Consider the following 20,028-nt stretch of genomic DNA (forward strand, 5'->3'; position numbering starts at 1 on the left):
CGAGTAACACACCCCTGAACGTCATTGGCACCGACGATTCAGTTCTGCCTCAGAAAGTCCTTGATTTGTTTAAGGTGTACATAGAGTACATTTCCTACACGATTATTACAACTTTAGTGTAATTATCAACTTAACCATATGTTAATTTAAGGAAACCGGTAAGGTTTGTTTAGCGATTGTTTAAGAAATGCGCGCGCTTCGCACTTTTTTCACCTCAGTCTGTCAGCTGTCAGTCTGTCACTCGAAGGTAAAAACCAACGGTCAACTGACTAACGTTAACATGTTAAACGAATAAAAACTGCTTATATATGCTATTTGTGATAGATACATAATTAAACTCGTATTATTTTGAACTGTTAATCACAGAAATGTGTTTTTTGTTGTTGGCATTAACGTTATATGTTACCTAATGAGGCGACCAGTTAGTGGTAAGATTATTGACAGCTAATGTTTGTAAACGTAACCTAGTTATATAATTACATTTTTATCAATATTTGCAAAATTATGTTAAATATATTATGTTATGTCACAGTGAAATTTATGAATGACAAAGTAAATAGTTTTGAATTAACATGTAGGTAGAAAGTTAAAACACTTCTCTCAGTGTAGCCTAAGAACTTTATTAAAATATCTTTATTAGTGTCAGACACACACGTTCACATCAACACACGTACAACACCATCTACATATCACCATCACATAAAACCACCAGCTAAGTGTGAATAATAGGTATTAAACGTTATATTTCTGTCACAATTGTAAAATCCATGTGAGATATCCCTGTAAATAATCCAAATGTGCAGATTCCAGAAGTTAATGAATTTATTGTCTCACACATTACAGGTCTGGGGCTGGTAAAAGACCTTGATTACTGATAGAGATCATCATCTCCATCATCCCTAAAATGACCCCCTGAGCCTTGGCCTGACCCTTGACCTCCACCTGACTGAGGTGCTGTTGGAAACCTGTGGATGAGTCAAGAAAAGAATCAGGGAAAGACTTTACATCACAGAAGGAGGTAAGAGGTAAATGAGGATGTGTCTGTCTGTGCACCTGTATGTTTGCGTACCTAAAGTTGCCAAATCCCCGGCTCTGCTGCAAGGTCTGAGCGAACATCTCATACTTGCGTATGTCGTTGTCACTGACCGACCGACGAGCAAATGTCATGGCTTCCTCAAAATGATCCTTCCTGATCTCAGGCACTGGGTCATAATCATCATCCTGACAGTGAGAAAGAGAGGAATGTGCGAGTATGCATGATTTTGTTTTAAAAATCTTCATTGTTCAAGTTGATGACAATACAATACAACATAATATAGTGTAATAAAATGTCGGTTCCCAGTCCAAAGGCTGTTTGTTATGGATCAGTCAGCCGCCCTTTAGGAAACCTGTACTTTACCACTTCATCTGTTTATGTCCCGTACACACAGTTGAACACTACAGAGCAGTGGCATTAACACACTCACAAACTGACCATAGCAGTTTCTTTCCTGGCCTGCCGCTGTCTCTCAGCACGGATCTCTGCTTCTATAGCTTCTCTTATGGCAAGCTTACAGGCTCTTTGACAGATCTCAGTCAGGTCTGCTCCTGAGAAGCCCTCTGTTATCCGGGACAGATATGCCAGGTCTACATCCTGAGATGCATATGCACTTATTTAGTGGGTTGATTTGTATGTGGAGATTCACATGGGTGTGTCCACATGTGTGTGCAATAGAGACAATTCCACCCCAAACGAAATAAACTGTGTTCTATTGGTCTATTGGTGAGTACTATTTTGGTGGCATTTGAATGTTAAAACTAAAAAACCTTTAATCTTTAAATATCCAAATAAATTTTGTGTGTGTGAAAATAAAGTTATTAAGTTATATTCACTTATAGATTCACTACACGTAAAGATTTACGTTAGGTGTACATTTATAAGTGTGGAGGTGTGTGCATGTGCGTGCTTGTGTGTGTATGACCTTAGCGATAGGGGACTTGCGGAGGTTGGCTCTTAGGATGGCAGAGCGGGAGGGGATGTCAGGCAGAGGGATATAAATCAACTGATCCAAGCGACCAGGCCTCAGGATAGCAGGATCAATGATATCAGGCCTGAGCGAGAGATACAAGAGTTGTCCTAGACTCGGTGTTCACATCCCAGAGTAATTTTACCCACTGCTCACATTCACAGAAGCTTTTTTCACCTGTTGGTGGCACCAATGATAAAGACGTTTTTCTTGTTGGTCATCCCATCCATTTCTGTCAGAATCTGGTTAATGACCCTGTCGGCCGCGCCCCCCGCATCACCGGCACCGCCCCCTCGTGCTTTAGCAATGGAGTCCAGTTCATCGAAAAACAAAATGCATGGGGCAGCCTGCCGCGCCTGTTACAACAACCCAAGGTTATTGTAGTTTACCAAAACTATTCAAATATTTCTGTTAATTGAAATCAAATCAAATATCAGCCAAATTGTTACTTGAAAATGAAAAGTAGAAATGTTGCCTCAGCAATAAACTGAAATAACTTTAATTTGTGCACAAACATTATTAACTGAAAATATAAACTAAACTAAAACTGAATTCAAATAAATTAATAAATTATTATGTTGTTTATAGCTCATGGACAAAATGTTAAATGCTCACTCATTTGTAAGTCACTTTGAATAAAAGTGTCTGCCAAATTTATAAATGTAATCTAAATGTAAATACAGCAATATAAAAAAATAAACAAAAAATAATAAAACGACAAAAGCATAAAACAAAATGTTAAAAATTCAACTAAAATTAACATGAAAACTAAAAATTATACAATAGTTCGTAAAACGTAACGCAACGCTGATCCAACGCTAGTCCTGAAGAACTTTTGAACAAAATACAACCAACAGAACATTTACAACCGAATCAAATGTTAAATGAATATCGTTAAGATTTAATTATATATGTAAGATTTGAATATAAAATACATAAAAATTAGATTTATGTTTTATTTCTTTTAATTATTATTATTATTTTCTTTCCTTCTTTTTCTCTGTTTGTAAGATTTTGGGTAAAAAGAAAAAATATATAAGATTTTAATCCATCTTTAATCTTTGTCTTTCAATAAAACTTATTTGACAAACATAAAAATGAAACTGAAAGTGATACTGGACCAGTGTTTACATATTGCGAAGTGGTCTATAAAAAACAAAATCTAATTCAAAATATTAACAAAACGACAATAAAACTGTAAACAAAACTATAGTAAACGCAACAGCAACACACATGATAGAGAATGGGATCTGATTTGTATAGTTTTACAAGAAAGAGTATTCAAAAAATGAAAAATTCTTCACAGAATATCTTCTAAATGGCTGATATCTGCAAGCAGTGATATATCATGAGAAGGATCCTAACTGCTCACCTTATCAAACACGTCTCTGACGTTTGCTTCTGATTCACCAAACCACATGGTGAGCAGCTCTGGGCCTGCAATTTACACAAGACATGGAAAAGATTACATACACTTGCAAGTAGCCTGTCCTTTTTTTAACTTCACGTTCTCACCCATGTACCTTTAATGGACACAAAGTTAGCCTGGCACTCGTTGGCAATGGCTTTAGCAAGTAGGGTTTTTCCACAACCCGGTGGGCCGTAGAACAGAACCCCTCTCGATGGAGTCATTCCAAACTTTAGGAATTTTTCAGGATGCTCTACCGGATACTTAGCAAAGAGAGATTGACTGAATGCGTGACCATCACATGTCTGTATGTTTGTATATGTGTGTTTTTGTGGGTTTTACCTGCACAAGCTCCTGTAACTCTCTCTTCACCTCATCTAGTCCTCCAATGTCCTCCCAGTTTACCTGAGGAACCTCCACTACGGTCTCCCTCAGAGCCGATGGGTTACTCTGACTCAGAGCCCACTGACAGAGACGGAGGGATTTTTTAATATCCCATAGTTTTCTCCCAGAAAGCAGGTTTAAGTGTACACAGGATGTTGCATCTGTGTTTGCGAACGTCGACACTGACCTTGAAGTCATCCATTGTGACAGCGAGCGAGTTCAGAAGATCTGCATCAATGCTGTCATCCTCTAGATCAATCAGCATCATCTTTTTACGGATGGCCTGAAGTGCTGCCTCTGAACACAAAGCCGCCAAATCTGCTCCCACATGACCATGTGTTTCAGTGGAGATCTGCCCAACACAAAAAAAACAGAGCGAGACAAACGTTTATAAAAGATCTGACATAGATTTCACACTAGACCTTTCATTGCTCTTACCTGTTCCAGATCCACATCGTCCGACAGTTTCATGTTTTTGGTGTGAATCTGTAAAATCTCAAGCCTGCCCGTGGAGTCAGGGATGCCAATGTCAATCTCACGGTCAAACCGACCTGCGTAGAGGAGCCACTACAACATCTTACTTTTACAGCGAGCATATGGTTTGGATGTTAAATACATAATCCTAATTTGATCATTGATTCGCTACTCTTGCACTCTCAAAAATAAAGTTGCTTAAAAGGTTTGATGCTATAGAAGAACCACTTTTGGTTCCAGAAAGAACCATTCAAAGGTTCTTTAAAGAATTTAATCTCCTTCTTACTTGTTCATAATCTAAAGATTTTTATTTTTGCCACAAAGAACCTTTTGTGAGACAAGAGTTTCTTGGGATGTTAAAGGTTCTTTATGGACCCATTTAGACAAACAAAGACTCTTTTATGGCATCATAAGAGCACCTTTATTTTTAAGAGTGTGCATAAAGGTTTAGTGTGTCTTTTGTGCATTTTTGTACTGTGCCCGCACCAAAACGGCGAAGCGCGGGGTCCACGCTGTTGGGTCTGTTTGTGGCCGCCATGACAACAACATGAACACGTTGCTTCAGGCCATCCATCAGGGTTAGCAGCTGAGACACGATCCTTCGCTCAACCTCCCCGTGAGTCTACGGACATGACGTCAAACCAGTGGCACATTTTTTTCTGTAGCATCGGACAACAAGGTAAATTACGTTTTTTTCTCTTACCTTCTCTCGTTTTGGAGCGATTGCATCCAGCTCATCAATGAAGATGATCGCAGGGGCATTTTTTTCGGCCTCCTCGAAAGCTTTTCGCAGGTTGCTCTCGGACTCTCCCGCCAGCTTACTCATGATTTCAGGCCCTGCAGTACAAAGGGGCATAGTCAAAAGTGCTTAAAACACAAAGAATACATCAAAAAACCTTTTTGGTTTTGTGTGTGTCGGCATCCGTGATATGCTAAAGACAATGTGATAACCCTTCCAAAAACCACATTGTAAATAAACATACAGTAAATGCCATTTTGTAGTAGTATTATAAGCTTTGATAAAGAGTTTATTTGTGTTTACAGCCATCTGTTACAGTTATAGATTTTAGCCTTAAAGTACCATTGATGAGGAAGAAGAAAGCTCCCGTCTCATTAGCAACGGCACGAGCCACCAGAGTCTTGCCTGTGCCGGGTGGACCGTACAGCAGAATTCCCCTCGGGGGCTGCAGATGGAAAGTTTGGATGTGTAAATATACACGCAAGTGTGTTTTCGCTTACGAATATACTCTGGATGATGTTTGTAGCGATTCTTGCCTTGACTCCAATGGCTTTGAACAGGCCGGGATGCCTGAGAGGCAGCTCCACCATCTCTTTAATCTGAGCCAGCTGTTTACGACAGCCCCCGATGTCATCATAGCCAATGTCATTCAGACTCTCCTCCTCATCCTGACATCATTAACACATGACATCATCAGCATACCAAGGGCCATCATCAAAGGCATTCATAAAAGTGGCAGAGCTGACACACCTCTCGTTTGATAGGCTCTCCCTCACAGTGGGTAATGGTATCTGGAGCAACGATGCAATGAGGGGTGGGATCTGTTTCTACCACCTTAAACTCCACTGCTCTCATACCCCCTCTTACCAAAAATATATCACCTGGAGAAGAGAGAGCATTCACGTTTTTCTCTTCCTGAATAAGATGCTGATATGTTGAATGCAGTTCTGTATACTGTATGTATTAAAGAGTAACTATTACAATGTCCTTAAAATTACATTTCATGTATGTGTGTTTTGTTGCTGTGTGTGAATGTAAGCAGTCTGCCAAGTTGTAAAGCCAAAAGTGAATGAATAACAAAGTTATTGGCTTGGGAAAAGGAGTCGACTCTGAATCACGCAAACGAGTCTGTCGTTCCGTGTCAGATTTGCGTCACTCGGTGTAATGCCCGCCTACGTTCCATTTGCGACACTCCGACGCTGTACGCGGTAGACCAATCACAGCAGACTAGACCATCTGACTAATCAGATCAGAGTAGGCTGACAGAAAGGAGGGGATTAGACTGACGAATCGCCAAATTAATCATTTGAGAGTCAGTCAAGAAGTAAAGTAATAATAACTGCCTATTATTAGAAAATGAAAGTGTTTTTACAACTTGGATATACGTAGACTTGGTGTTGGACACTCCATAAATCAAAGTAGGACCTTAAAATTCACAAAATATTTACTCTTTAATATCATTCTGCCCAAAATTCAATCCATGGCAGATGACATGTCTGTTTTATTTATTTTCCCAAATCCCAATCATTAACACTCATTTTTTTGACTAATCTTTAACTAAATATAATCCTTATCCTTACTCCAGCTGTCCAAAAAAAATCACAACCTAAATCCCAACAGAGACCCACATCCCAATTCCTGAAGCCACTGCCAACGCCATACCAAACACAAGACACAAATATTTTCATGTTGACCTTAAATGCTCTCTCATTTGTATTTCACTTCGGATAAAAGTGTCCGCTAAAGGAATAAATGTAAACGTAAGACCATACTCTGAGCACATAAACTTAGCATGTGTACCTTTGTGAACAGGTCGGTAGGCCTCCAGGAAATAAGGCTTTAGGAAAACCTCAAACAGGTTGCCAGTCAGCCCTTCAATGGTGTCATCAATGGGTAGAACATGGATGCGCTTCCCGTATTTCACATCTGGACAGGCGTGGATACTATATACAGTTATACACACACAAATGCACATACTGTAACAGACGGGTATTGATACCATCCCTCAATTCGCTTTTTACATTTGCTTTATTACATTAGTGTCTATACGTCTGACAAAGTTCCAAACAGCTCACAGCATTTTTAAGACCGGGGAAATAAGAAAACAGTAAATGTGATGACATCGATGCGCACCTGATGACATCACCAAGGCGCACACGCAGATTATTTCGGGTGACCCGGTTCATGCGCACCCGTTCGTTGCTGCACGTGTCGTCTGTGAGAACGATGCAGACCGTCTGCCTTCGTTTCCGACCACGTAACACCACCGTATCTCCACGGAATAACTGCAGCTCCTCCATTTTAGCCTTTAACACACACACACAGATTGCACATTTTTCTTTTGCTTGCTTAACCACTGAAGACACACCTACACACAGACCTGTGACAGGCACACAATGCTGTTGTCCTCATTGGCAGCTTCATCCACAATGAGTCGATTCGGTCGAATCTTCTGTTTCAAAATGGCAGTGGAGAAATCCTCAGACTTTGGGCTGTTCAAAACCGACAAATTAGTGCATTATCTAATTCTTCAAGTCAGCACATATGTTAAAAGACACATTTCTGGTTTAGCTTGCATATACCATATTTATTGGAGAATACCGCATGTAAACAAATCACAGAGTGCACAATATTACATCTAAAACTGTACAGCAACATAGGCATAATAGTAGCTGCATAAAAAAATATGTAAATTTGAAATGAATTGAAATCTATAATTTAGAAAAAAACAACCAGAATTGAACGTTTGTAAAAACATGGACACACGCGCGTGCACACAAACACACACATTGATGCCTAGTCTCCTGTTTCTTCATGTGACACTGATCTGTTTTTAGAGCAAAGCTATGTCTGCAATGTTCAAACTGCCAGACAAACAAATACACAAACATATGTATCTTTAATATCATTAATGTTAAATCTCATGAGGTACAAACATGTACATACCAACATTACCAGATTAATTCATATCAAAATGACCAAATTTTGGTCTGTTTAGCAACAATTTTTTTTTTTTCATGAAACTTACAAATGTCATATGAAGAAACACTTAAAATTCTAGTTATAGCTGAAAAGCTGGTTATACTCACTCTCCAGAGGCTCCTGTAGTGGGCATGCTGAGTCTCGGTGTCCTGTTGGAGTTTGTAATCGTTCAGTGCAGTTCGGTACGCAGTGTGACAACAGGCTCCATGCCTATAACTGTGTTTGTGTGTCGCCCTCTGCTACACACTCGGTCTCTAAAACCCATCCCACCACATGTTAACTCAATATTCAGTGTAACATGCACATGTACAGACGTACTTAAAGTCTGCATTTTATTTGTTATTCTATAGTTATAAACTGAACGTGTTTGTCCTCTTGGTCATTGTCTTTCTGTCCCTTTCCCACCCAACTCATTCCAGACATTCCGCATACTTTCATTATAACAAACACACACGCATGCAATATTGCGCATATGGTTATTTAAAATGTTCTTTTAATGCACGCTTTTATCCAAAGCGACTTACATTGCATTGCATTGACACAGAGAAACAATTGCTGTTCAGTTCGAAAGATCAGACGTTCTTTCAAAATAAAACTCGCAGTGTGAATGCAGAAAAGGGCAAAATGGAAAAGTGGAATGCATTATTCTGTTTTTGCGTCATTTACAGCTACTTTAAACCTCAAGGTGGATACTGTTGACTTTTGTAAATTATATCAGCTCAATGGCATTTACAATTGGATTCCAGACTCAATGTTTTGGTGTCTATGCTGTCCTCTGCTGGCAGACCAAGGGGTCATCCTTTACCTGCACTATAAGCCTTATTTAAAGGGATAGTACACATAAAAATGAAACTTCTGTCACCCTCTTGCCATTTCAAACCTGTATGACTTTCTTTCTTCTGCACAACACAAAAGAAGGTATTTTGAAGAAAGTTGGTAACTGGCCCCCATTCACTTCTATTGTGTGGACACAAAACCAATGTAAGGAAATGGGCGCCAGTTAACAACTTTCTTCAAAATAACTTCTTTTGTGTTCTGCAGGAGTAGGAAAGTCATACAGGTTTAAATGATGACCGAATTTTCATTGTTGGGTGAACTATCACAGTGAAATATTTGGTGGAATTTGTTTTATTGCCGAATGTGCAAAAGTGGCCTTTTGGCTAATGTCACACAGGCTGGTTGAGTTTTAATTCAATTCCCTATGTGTATCCACTTTTTTTCTCACTGTCATGCTTCACTCGGAAATTAAATCACAACTAGGGTATGCTGGAAATATTTTTAAGTTTGCCTTTTAACTGCACAGGGTAAACATGAAAACGAGGCTTGTAAGACATTTCTACAATAAACACAGTTTTGGTGACATTTTACAGAAGGTTTTTGAGTTCAGCGTGAAATGTGTTGACAATGCTTGACTACGGCCTTAGAATTACATTGTGTAACGTCTGTATAATTATGTAAATCAAAGTACCTTTGCACACTCGAGTCAAGGAAATACAATAAAAAACACACTATAAAAAAACAAACAAAAAATAAATAGTTGTAGACAAATAGGAATTCAAGTGGGTTAATTGTCAGCAAAACCAAATGTTTCTATAATTCAATATCCGATTGACCTGCTCCACAGTGCAATATAAACCCATCCAGAGATTCTTCACAATTTGAACAGAACTATAACAAAAGCCTTCGGTAAACAGTAACAGTCCCATTTATCAGTCCGATGGATCCATCCAATTTAATTTTTTAAGATACAGGACAATGGAGGTAAAGTTTACACTTCAATGTCTTTTGTTTGAAAAAGGTTTGTATGCATCCACATCTCCCACTAAAGACATTTCTCGTAATGTTTTAAATAGAAACGTCCATTATTACTTGATTGTTTTATACAAGCTCTTTCCTCAGGTCCAACAATACAACAAAAGCGATAGTTTGATGTATTTGATCAGTTTTAACGTTTCAAAGCTGCAAGGCTTTAGGGCCGTCTGTAGACATTCAGACACATTCTGCTGGTGAAGGAATTCGATCATTTCTTTTCAACTTGGGACTTCTCCTCAAAAACGGATATTTACAAATGTAACACAGCCATCAATTGTGGCATTCCAGAATGATACGGATAGCAAATCCGAGATGAAAGGAATCCAACAGAGTGACCTGCAGAATTTAAAGGGATGTCCGTTGTGAGACACGACCACTGTGTGCAAAAGATCTGCATTAACATACAGTCTTCATCGATTATTATTTTTTTGCAAACTGTGCAAGACAAAACAACACTGGATGCATTTAATGTTTATAAATCAAGTTCTTCTTGAATCCGAAGTGGAAATAATCCGGTCCGCATCTGAGGTACAGGAAAGATTGGATTAACAGGTTGTCCCTCAGTTGGTTCAGAAATTTTACAATGAAGCTCGGGAATAATTATCCAGTCTCCATTGTCCTCTCGAAATGTAACCCGACATCCAGCTTGTTCATCATTGCAGGAAAAGAAACAAAACGGTAAACATCCAGAATTTGGATTTTGTAGAAATATTTAAAGCAGGCGGTTCTGTCCTCTACCGAACTAAGAAGATAAAATCCAGTTGATGAAATGAACTTCAGTGTCCCGAGCAACATATCAGAGCAGCACAAAACCGGGAATCATTAAAAAAAAAAGGTTTTGTCCCAATCTCATTCCATGTTAGTTTTCCACATTTTTGTTATTTTCAGTTTCTTTTCACACAATTTATAGGTGTGCATATAAAAAAAAACGTGTGCGTGTGACTATGTGAGAGGAACAAGAATTTTGGAATGTTTTTACTATTCAGGTGGAGAAAAATCAACATAGCATCACTATATACACGTCTGGAATCTGAGTAAATATTGTTTGTATACGTTCATTCATTTGTCAATAGCCGATGTGTGTGTGTGTGTGTGTATCAGCAGAAATCTTCGTCGTCCTGGAAGTGGGTCCTCTGAAGAACTTTGACATGACGCTCATAGATCTTAAGGGCGGGACCAAGCCTGATTGACAGGCCTGTTAGCACATCGTTCCTCTGCATGAGGAGGAGGGATTTTCCATCAATTTCCTGTCAGAAAAAAATATGTTAATACAATCTGTGTTCAGCTGCTTTATTTCAGAAAATCAGTTATTGATGCTCAGGCCCACGCATATCTACAATCGCTCTTAAAAATAAAGGTGCTCAACAGGTTCTTCACAGCGATGCCATCGAAGAACCGATTTTGGTTCCACAAAGAACCATTCAGTCAAAGATTCTTTAAAGAACCGTCTCTTTCTTAACTTTTATATAATCTGAAGAACCTTTTTCACCACAAAGAACCTTTTGTGAAACAGAAAGGTTCTTCGGATGTTAAAGGTTCTTTATGGAACCAAAAGGTTCTACTGTGGCTTGAAGAACCTTTTGAAGCATCTTTTTTTTAAGAGCTGGATAATAAAATACAAAGTATCATTTCTTTCCAAAGTCCAGTAAAGTAACCGTTTGAATTGTGTACCTGTGTCCTGAAGGCAAGGGCTTGCTCGGGGAATCCAGCCGCAGTGAAGTAGCTGGCCACATCTGCTACCGTCCAATCAATCGGATTCACGCCACTTGTCTCCAGCTTCACAAAGCCGCCTCTGACACGGCACAAAACACAGCAATGAAGACAACCAGCTCTGTTTCCAGGGAGAAGACTTGATGTCTAAAAGTATTTTTCTTATGTCACATTTCATCGTAAACTTGGAGTTGATAAAGCACAAGGAAAAAGTCCACATCTTGACTCAAGACCAGACTTTATCGTCACTTCTCGTTTTTAACAATCCGTTGACTGGTGTCTCATTTCTTTAACTGTGATTCATTTCTGGTGATTCTGCTGGAAGGTCATTTGGTTTTTCACAGAGACTCTTTTTTTCAAACAAAGCCCTTTCTCTCTCTCTCCTGTGCTGTTTATATTGTACTCACATTCCTTCATTCATCCCTCGTTCTTCAGCTGCTCCTGGGGAGGCAGACGGAGTCAGCAGACATGATGAAACTCCCACTTCCAGCTTAATTCCTGAACCTGAGGATGAAACAACAAAACACGTGACTATATGAGAACATAACACAACATAGACAACTATAAAACCACATAACATAGCTATATGAACTATATAAACACACAACAACCAAACATACACAGCTATATGAAACAAAATCACACAAGTACATGAAATGTAGTTGAATCTACAGTATATGTAAACAATACTGCAGAACATACACAACTCAATGAAAACAGACCACATAACATACACAACTATATGAACACAAAACCACCAACATACACAACTACATGAAAACACAAACACACAACTATATGTAAGCAAAACCACAGTATGTACAAAAGTACATGAAAACACACAACATAAACAACCATATGGACACACAACCACTCAAACATACACAACTATATGAACACACAAGTTTAACCACATAACATACCCAACTATATGAACACACAACCACCAACATACACAACTATATGAACACACAACTATATTTCAACAAAACTACAGAACATATACAAAACTATATGAACACACAACTATCCAACATACACAACTATATGAAAACACAAACACACAACTATATGTAAGCAAAACCACAGTATGTACAAAAGTACATGAAAACACACAACATAAACAACCATATGGACACACAACCACTCAAACATACACAACTATATGAACACACAAGTTTAACCACATAACATACCCAACTATATGAACACACAACCACCAACATACACAACTATATGAACACACAACTATATTTCAACAAAACTACAGAACATATACAAAACTATATGAACACACAACTATCCAACATACACAACTATATGAAAACACAAACACACAACTATATGTAAGCAAAACCACAGTATGTACAAAAGTACATGAAAACACACAACATAAACAACCATATGGACACACAACCACTCAAACATACACAACTATATGAACACACAAGTTTAACCACATAACATACCCAACTATATGAACACACAACCACCAACATACACAACTATATGAACACACAACTATATTTCAACAAAACTACAGAACATATACAAAACTATATGAACACACAACTATCCAACATACACAACTATATGAAAACACAAACACACAACTATATGTAAGCAAAACCACAGTATGTACAAAAGTACATGAAAACACACAACATAAACAACCATATGGACACACAACCACTCAAACATACACAACTATATGAACACACAAGTTTAACCACATAACATACCCAACTATATGAACACACAACCACCAACATACACAACTATATGAACACACAACTATATTTCAACAAAACTACAGAACATATACAAAACTATATGAACACACAACTATCCAACATACACAACTATATGAAAACACAAACACACAACTATATGTAAGCAAAACCACAGTATGTACAAAAGTACATGAAAACACACAACATAAACAACCATATGGACACACAACCACTCAAACATACACAACTATATGAACACACAAGTTTAACCACATAACATACCCAACTATATGAACACACAACCACCAACATACACAACTATATGAACACACAACTATATTTCAACAAAACTACAGAACATATACAAAACTATATGAACACACAACTATCCAACATACACAACTATATGAAAACACAAACACACAACTATATGTAAGCAAAACCACAGTATGTACAAAAGTACATGAAAACACACAACATAAACAACCATATGGACACACAACCACTCAAACATACACAACTATATGAACACACAAGTTTAACCACATAACATACCCAACTATATGAACACACAACCACCAACATACACAACTATATATGCATACAAAACTATATTTCAACAAAACTACAGAACGTATCTAATATACAAAACTATATGAACACACAACTATCCAACATACACAACTATATGAAAACACAAACACACAACTATATGTAAGCAAAACCGCAGTATGTACAAAAGTACATGAAAACACACAACATACACAACCATATGGACACACAACCACTCAAAACATACACAACTATATGAACACACAACTATCCAACATACACAACTATATGAACACACAACTATATTTCAACAAAACTACAGAACGTATCTAATATACAAAACTATATGAACACACAACTATCCAACATACACAACTATATGAAAACACAAACACACAACTATATGTAAGCAAAACCACAGTATGTACAAAAGTACATGAAAACACACAACATAAACAACCATATAGACACACAACCACTCAAACATACACAACTATATGAACACACAGAACAACATGAAAACACAACATACTCACAACTATACGAACACACAACCACCCAACATACACAACTATATGAACACACAAGCACCCAACCTACACAACTATATGAAAACAAAATCACACAAAACTACATGAAGACACCACCACACAACTGTGCGTGAACAAAACACGCACAACTATATGAAAACAACCACACAACACACACAATTATATAAGCAAGTAACACACAACTATAGGAAAGCACACCCACGCAAATACACAACTATTTGGAAACACAATCGCACAAACCATAACACCAAGGGAAATAATAACATCCACACAAGAAATGCACAGCATAAACAATACAAACAAAATAAAACAGTCCGCAAAATAGCATCAAAAACAACTACATTAAATCAAACACACACAAGCTAATATTAAACACTTCATAAATCCCATTTAAAACAAACACAATGCAGTTACATACACACTCGCAATACAGAAACACAGTAGAATACAAACACACACTTACAGTTTCTTATAGCTATTGATGATGGAGCCGTTACACTCTCTGACATCACAATTGCCTGATCCTGAAAAAAAATGAAAAGACATGACCTTACAGAAACATTTTTGTGACATCAAACGATTGCAAAAATTATGACCGTTTACAAATTGGTTCCCGACATATTGTACTACTCATAAAAACGTTTAGCGAGTGCTACACAGTTTTTCTGCCATAGAGAGAGAATAAAGTATATTAGCATCAAAAAATACACATTTCACTTTTAAAGGTCTTATTTTAAATGAGTAGTGCCTGGTGTTACCTCTGTGTTAGGATGTAGTTGATCAGGTGAAGCTGTACCGCTCTCAATACCAGCATCCTCAGGCTCAGCAAACACTGTCTGCTCTGAAATGAGGATTTTATATTATTATTTCTGGTTATGACATGATATTTCAAACTGACTCCATCATATTTCTGTAAGATAGACATCTACTGGACATTTCTGTGTTCATACACACATATTTACTTTCCTTTAGATCTACAAATCACACACGTGGTTTGTCTGTATTTTAACAAGTGCACTTTAAGATGAAAGAATTTTTTTTATTAATTTCTACCACATTAAGAAAAAAATCAGAAAAGGCAGACAAAAAATATGAAATGTGTTTGCTATAATGCCACCTGGCTGAAGTCATATTCAAAGCACTTAGGCTTTCTTCAGCTTGCCAAACGTCTGGTTTTTACAAACCATCATCCATATGTTGTTTGAAATGGAATTAAAACTGGATTTTGGTGCGACAGTCTGAATAATCAGATTGTGTTTTTCGTTTTCTTTTTTGTCATTCGGGACATGTACGTAACGTCATACACAAAGCGTAATACCTTCTACAGATTGAGAATGAACTCATTTACACTTAAATGAGATGTTTGCTATGTAATAATCGGTAGAGTTAATGGTTTTACGACATGAACGTTTATACACAGTATTCCTTTGATCATAAAATGTCATAAAAATGGTTGTCCTGAAACTTCTAGGCAAACCACTCATAAAAAGTCTTTGTAATGATACTTTTGTCCTCTGTTTCTTTCAAGGCTTTACAGACTTGCTCAGGTATGTCTAGTCATTTTAGAGTTCTGCTCCAGAATACAGAAAAAGGCTTTCCCCGTGAATCAAGTATTGTCTTAATTTAAAAAGGCAGGCCATGAACAAAAATATGTTCTGCATGCCATGTTGAGGGGCACTCTTTGGTAAGGGTGGCAGTAGGTCAACACTTGAATGAGACCAAAATTATAAAAAGCTTATTCATCAGGCATATTTGTGTCTAACATTACAAATCTGTACCACACTTTCTTATTTTTTATGATTATAGGAAAAAGATACTGTGACATCAATACAGTCAACTCAAAATGATTTATCAGCGGATGGATAATTTTGTTAGATTTGACTGGTTATGGTATTTGTCCTTGTGCACTGTGGTATAACTATATTTATTTTGCTCGATTACTCTTCAGATTCTGCTGTACTGAACCGAAGCTGCAGCTGTCGTAAAAACACAAAAAGAGACACTACGAGTACCTTCAGTTCCACCCACGTCTACTTCCTGTTGGGAGCATTGGTTTGATGACTCTACAAATGAAGATGGCTGGGATTTCCCCTCAGTTGACATTGTTGAGACGGTGCCATTATCGGTCACAACCTCCCTGTCAGTTGAGATTGGGTCAACACCTGTCGGACCCCCGTCAGTGATGTCCTCTTCTTTGCTTTCTAAACTTCCCGCTTTTCCATCCTCTTCCCCCTCTGTCGCCATTGGTTCTTCATCCTTCACCTCTTCCTGCAATGCAGGAACGGAGACACTTGGAAATCCATTTAAAAATGCTCTTAAGGGACTTTAGTAATGCCTTATACTGACTGGTGTGTTGGTTTAAATATCTCAGAGGTTAAACAACATCACATTAAGCGACATCAGGGAAAATAAAGAGACAAAGTACTGATTACTGACGCCCCCCGTAGCAGGATGCGCGCGCCTCCCAAACCGACCGACCGACCCTGATTCTTATCCGTGACGAGGCAACATGCAATGACACGAATTGCGGTTTACACCCCAACAACAAATCTCAAACTGGCCAAATGTCCGCTGTAGATTTCTTGCCAAAAATCTTCATTAGATAACAACCATTTGGCAATGCACCAAGTAACTCAGTTGGGTTCATAATCAATTTGGCGGTAGTAACTGCGAGCGTGGGACAGCGCTCGAGAGATCAGATCAACGCAGAGCGGATAACAGCGCAAATAATGACACGAAACACGACGGACGCGCATTAAACTGACTGCATGGAACGGAACTAAGAGGCTTAAACTGCACGCGCAGGGTGCGCTCCGCTTTGGCTCGTCGTGCAGCGAATTTCCGCCATCGCAACCGCTTTTACCTCGTATGACCGAAGTATCGCACACTCTCTACAGTGAGAAAACAGACGCGAGCCTCGGGTATCCCCCTCCCTTTTGCATTTTCCGTGCGCGTCTAACTTAACAGACACCGCCTAGTGAAAAATATCCAGTACAACTTTAATGGCACAATAATCGTCGTCCCTCCCCGCAAATTCCACTTCGCCACGCTGACATCCGCGTTTCAGTCACGCATCTCGACGAGCGCGCTTGTGTGCACTGCATTGAGTGTCTATTAGAGCAGATGAACAAGAGAAGCGACAGCGTCTAGCTCGCACGCACGCAGGCGGGCGCTGCCGAGCGCGAGTCCGCACCTTTTGTGCCGAGACGCTCAAGTGAAACGGGGCACGCAGACAGTTGCGTGTCGAGCGCGGCGCACAATTGATGTGTCGCTCCCCCACCGTTTGCACACAACAAGGTCTCAAAAACAAGCACGAACACACGAAAACTGTCTTAGATGTGTTGGCGCACACTTGTGCGCGAGAAAAGAGCGGAAATCGGGTGGTGCGGGGATGTTGTCGTCCTGCGCTTCTTTCTTTCTTTCTTTCTTTCTTTCTTTCTTTCTTTCATTCTTTCTCAAACGCGTTCATTATTTCATACGACGGCGAGGTGTAGCGCCGCGCAGGACGTGTGGTAAATATTAAGTTACCTTTTTCGAGAGATGTCTGTCCTGCAGTGCGCTTTTCAGGAGTCGCGCGGACGGCTTGGCCGCCCCCATCCCCCTCGCGAGAAGAGTGATGTGGCCGAGCCGCGTTCTGCCGAGTCGACCCCGCTCGATCTCACGCTCCAGCACCACTTTGACGCGGTTGCGGGTCAGCTTCTCGCCGGGCACCCCGCTCTGCGTGCTGAAGTAAACGAGTATCTCCTTCAGTCCCAGTGGCGCGTGGCCCCGTGTTGCGGCGGAGCCCCGGTGTCTCTCGGACAGACTTCGGACCGCGTCGACGAGTCTATCGCCCAGATCTGCACTCTTCTCCACCGCGCAGCGCGTCCTGCACCCCTTTGCTCCCACCTTGAGTTTGGGTTTCGGGGGCGCGGAGGGCTTGTTCCTCAGAGACGGACTCCTGCTGATGGCCGAACTGGCGCTCGAGCAAGTTTTCCGTTCTTTTTCATCTCTGCCCTCCTCCTCGTGGCCAACGCCGAGCGCATTTTCTCCTTCGGCCCGTGTGCTCGCACTTGAAGCATCGCAAACAGCCGCCCCGTCATCGCGGTGGGGAGAGGAGCCGTTCCCCCCCGCCTGAGCGATTAATCTCTTGTCTTTCGGTGCACTTGCTTTGACGCTCCCCACGGAGCGTACCGTTGCGCCACAACTAACAAAACTGTTTCCGCTAGTTACTGGCAAAATCTTTTCTTCCTTTCCAAAAGTGGAGACGGAGATTTGGGGGACGGGATCAGGGCTCTCGGGCTCTTTTTCCTCGCAGTCCTCCTGGTCCGTGAGACTGTGCGCGCTGTCGCCGTTGTTATTAAAACTGGCGTGTTTGGTTTGTTCAGCCACCGACTCGCCGCTGCCGCTGGTGCTGTCGGCTTGCTCCGTCCTCTTTCGGCATTTCCTTTGCACTTTCGCGGCGTTGCGGTACGAAATCGAGCCTTTGTAGCTAACTTTGAGCACAGTTTGCTCCTGGATCAGTTTTTCTAGTTCTGCCCTGGTTTGGTCCGGGTCTGACCCGTGTCTCCTTCGGACCATTCGGCAGATCCTCTCCAGGTCGGGTCGGGCTTTTCTCGAGCGCAGGGAGTCGATGGTTTCCAGGATCCATTCGCGGTATTTTGGCTCCGACATGTTGCGGTACTGGTTCAGTTGGCTTTGGCCGAGCGCCTCTCTCGTCTCCGAAGTGACGCTGAAGAGCTGCGATCCGCTCAGAGCCCGGCTGGGAATGAAGCGGAAGCCTCGCTCTACGCCTGCGTTTACCCACTTTGTGCGCTTAAGGTGGACTATTTGCGAAGAGAATCCTCCGCTAGCGACTGATTTAAGGTGGTATTGTGGCGTTGCTCGTTTTGCGCACCTTTTGTTCACGCTCGCGCTGCAGTCCATCACACAAACGCGGGACGTTGTTTTTACGTAACCTACTCCGTGTGTATTATTTGTAACAACGTTTCAAACGACCATGTTTGTAATAGCTTGAAGATTCACGGGTAGATGTCAAAGATTTGAACATTAAATAATTTTTCGTCTTATTTTAAAACTCACCACGTAACTGACAGCGTTTTAAGAGATCATGGGGTGAGAAAATGTAAACAATAAAACGTTAAAATATTTTTTGAACATTATACCCATTAGTTAAAGGGCGGGAAAATAACACATAACAATACATGTAATTATTAAATGAAAGTATGTAAATAATAATCGAACTGGCATCAGTTTTAAGTAGTCAGTTATTAGCATGAGGTGCCGTCAATTATATATAGAATAGAATGAGCTTTATTGACCAAGTATGTTTCCACATACGAGGAATTTGTTATAGTGACAGAAGCTCCACAGTGCAACAGAAAGACAGCAACAGCACAGAACACATGAAAAAAAAAAATATATATATACAATAATATAGAAATAGGCAATGTACAAAACATCAAAAACACAATATACAATATAGACAATTATGTATGTACAGGTCTGATATGTGCAAATTTGGTGAATAAATAATGTAAAATAGAGTTGTGTGTTCCGCGTTTAATGTCAAGTGTTCATAAGATGGATTGCCTGAGAGAAGAAACTGTTCCTGTGTCTGGTCGTTGTGGTGCTCAGTGCTCTGTAGCGTCGACCAGACGGTAACAGTTCAAAAAGGGAGTGTGCTGGGTGTGAGGGG

General features: G+C 39.9%; 2 protein-coding genes across 2 annotated transcripts; both read right to left on the minus strand.

Moving 5' to 3' along the window:
* Positions 1–610: 610 nt before the first annotated feature.
* On the minus strand, positions 611–10,154 carry zgc:136908 (Transitional endoplasmic reticulum ATPase). The gene is made up of 19 exons (XM_057331971.1): positions 8,101–10,154; positions 7,392–7,503; positions 7,145–7,317; positions 6,812–6,954; positions 5,762–5,892; positions 5,548–5,679; positions 5,354–5,456; positions 4,976–5,109; positions 4,759–4,894; positions 4,237–4,349; positions 3,986–4,150; positions 3,757–3,879; positions 3,530–3,677; positions 3,379–3,443; positions 2,184–2,362; positions 1,962–2,091; positions 1,475–1,633; positions 1,070–1,221; positions 611–965 (listed from the first exon to the last, which is right to left on the minus strand). Exons 1-19 carry the CDS (start codon positions 8,124–8,126, stop codon positions 869–871), a joined length of 2,421 nt encoding a protein of 806 aa, XP_057187954.1. The 5' UTR covers positions 8,127–10,154; the 3' UTR covers positions 611–868.
* A 128-nt stretch (positions 10,155–10,282) lies between these two features.
* samd1b (sterile alpha motif domain containing 1b) lies at positions 10,283–19,469 on the minus strand. The gene is made up of 7 exons (XM_057331981.1): positions 17,880–19,469; positions 16,364–16,619; positions 15,110–15,192; positions 14,815–14,875; positions 11,923–12,019; positions 11,477–11,597; positions 10,283–11,052 (listed from the first exon to the last, which is right to left on the minus strand). The coding sequence occupies exons 1-7, from the start codon at positions 19,254–19,256 to the stop codon at positions 10,903–10,905; spliced, it is 2,145 nt and encodes a 714-aa protein (XP_057187964.1). The 5' UTR covers positions 19,257–19,469; the 3' UTR covers positions 10,283–10,902.
* Positions 19,470–20,028: the final 559 nt, after the last annotated feature.

Source organism: Triplophysa rosa, linkage group LG4, assembly GCF_024868665.1.
Source record: "Triplophysa rosa linkage group LG4, Trosa_1v2, whole genome shotgun sequence".
Classification (NCBI taxonomy): Eukaryota; Metazoa; Chordata; class Actinopteri; order Cypriniformes; family Nemacheilidae; genus Triplophysa; species Triplophysa rosa.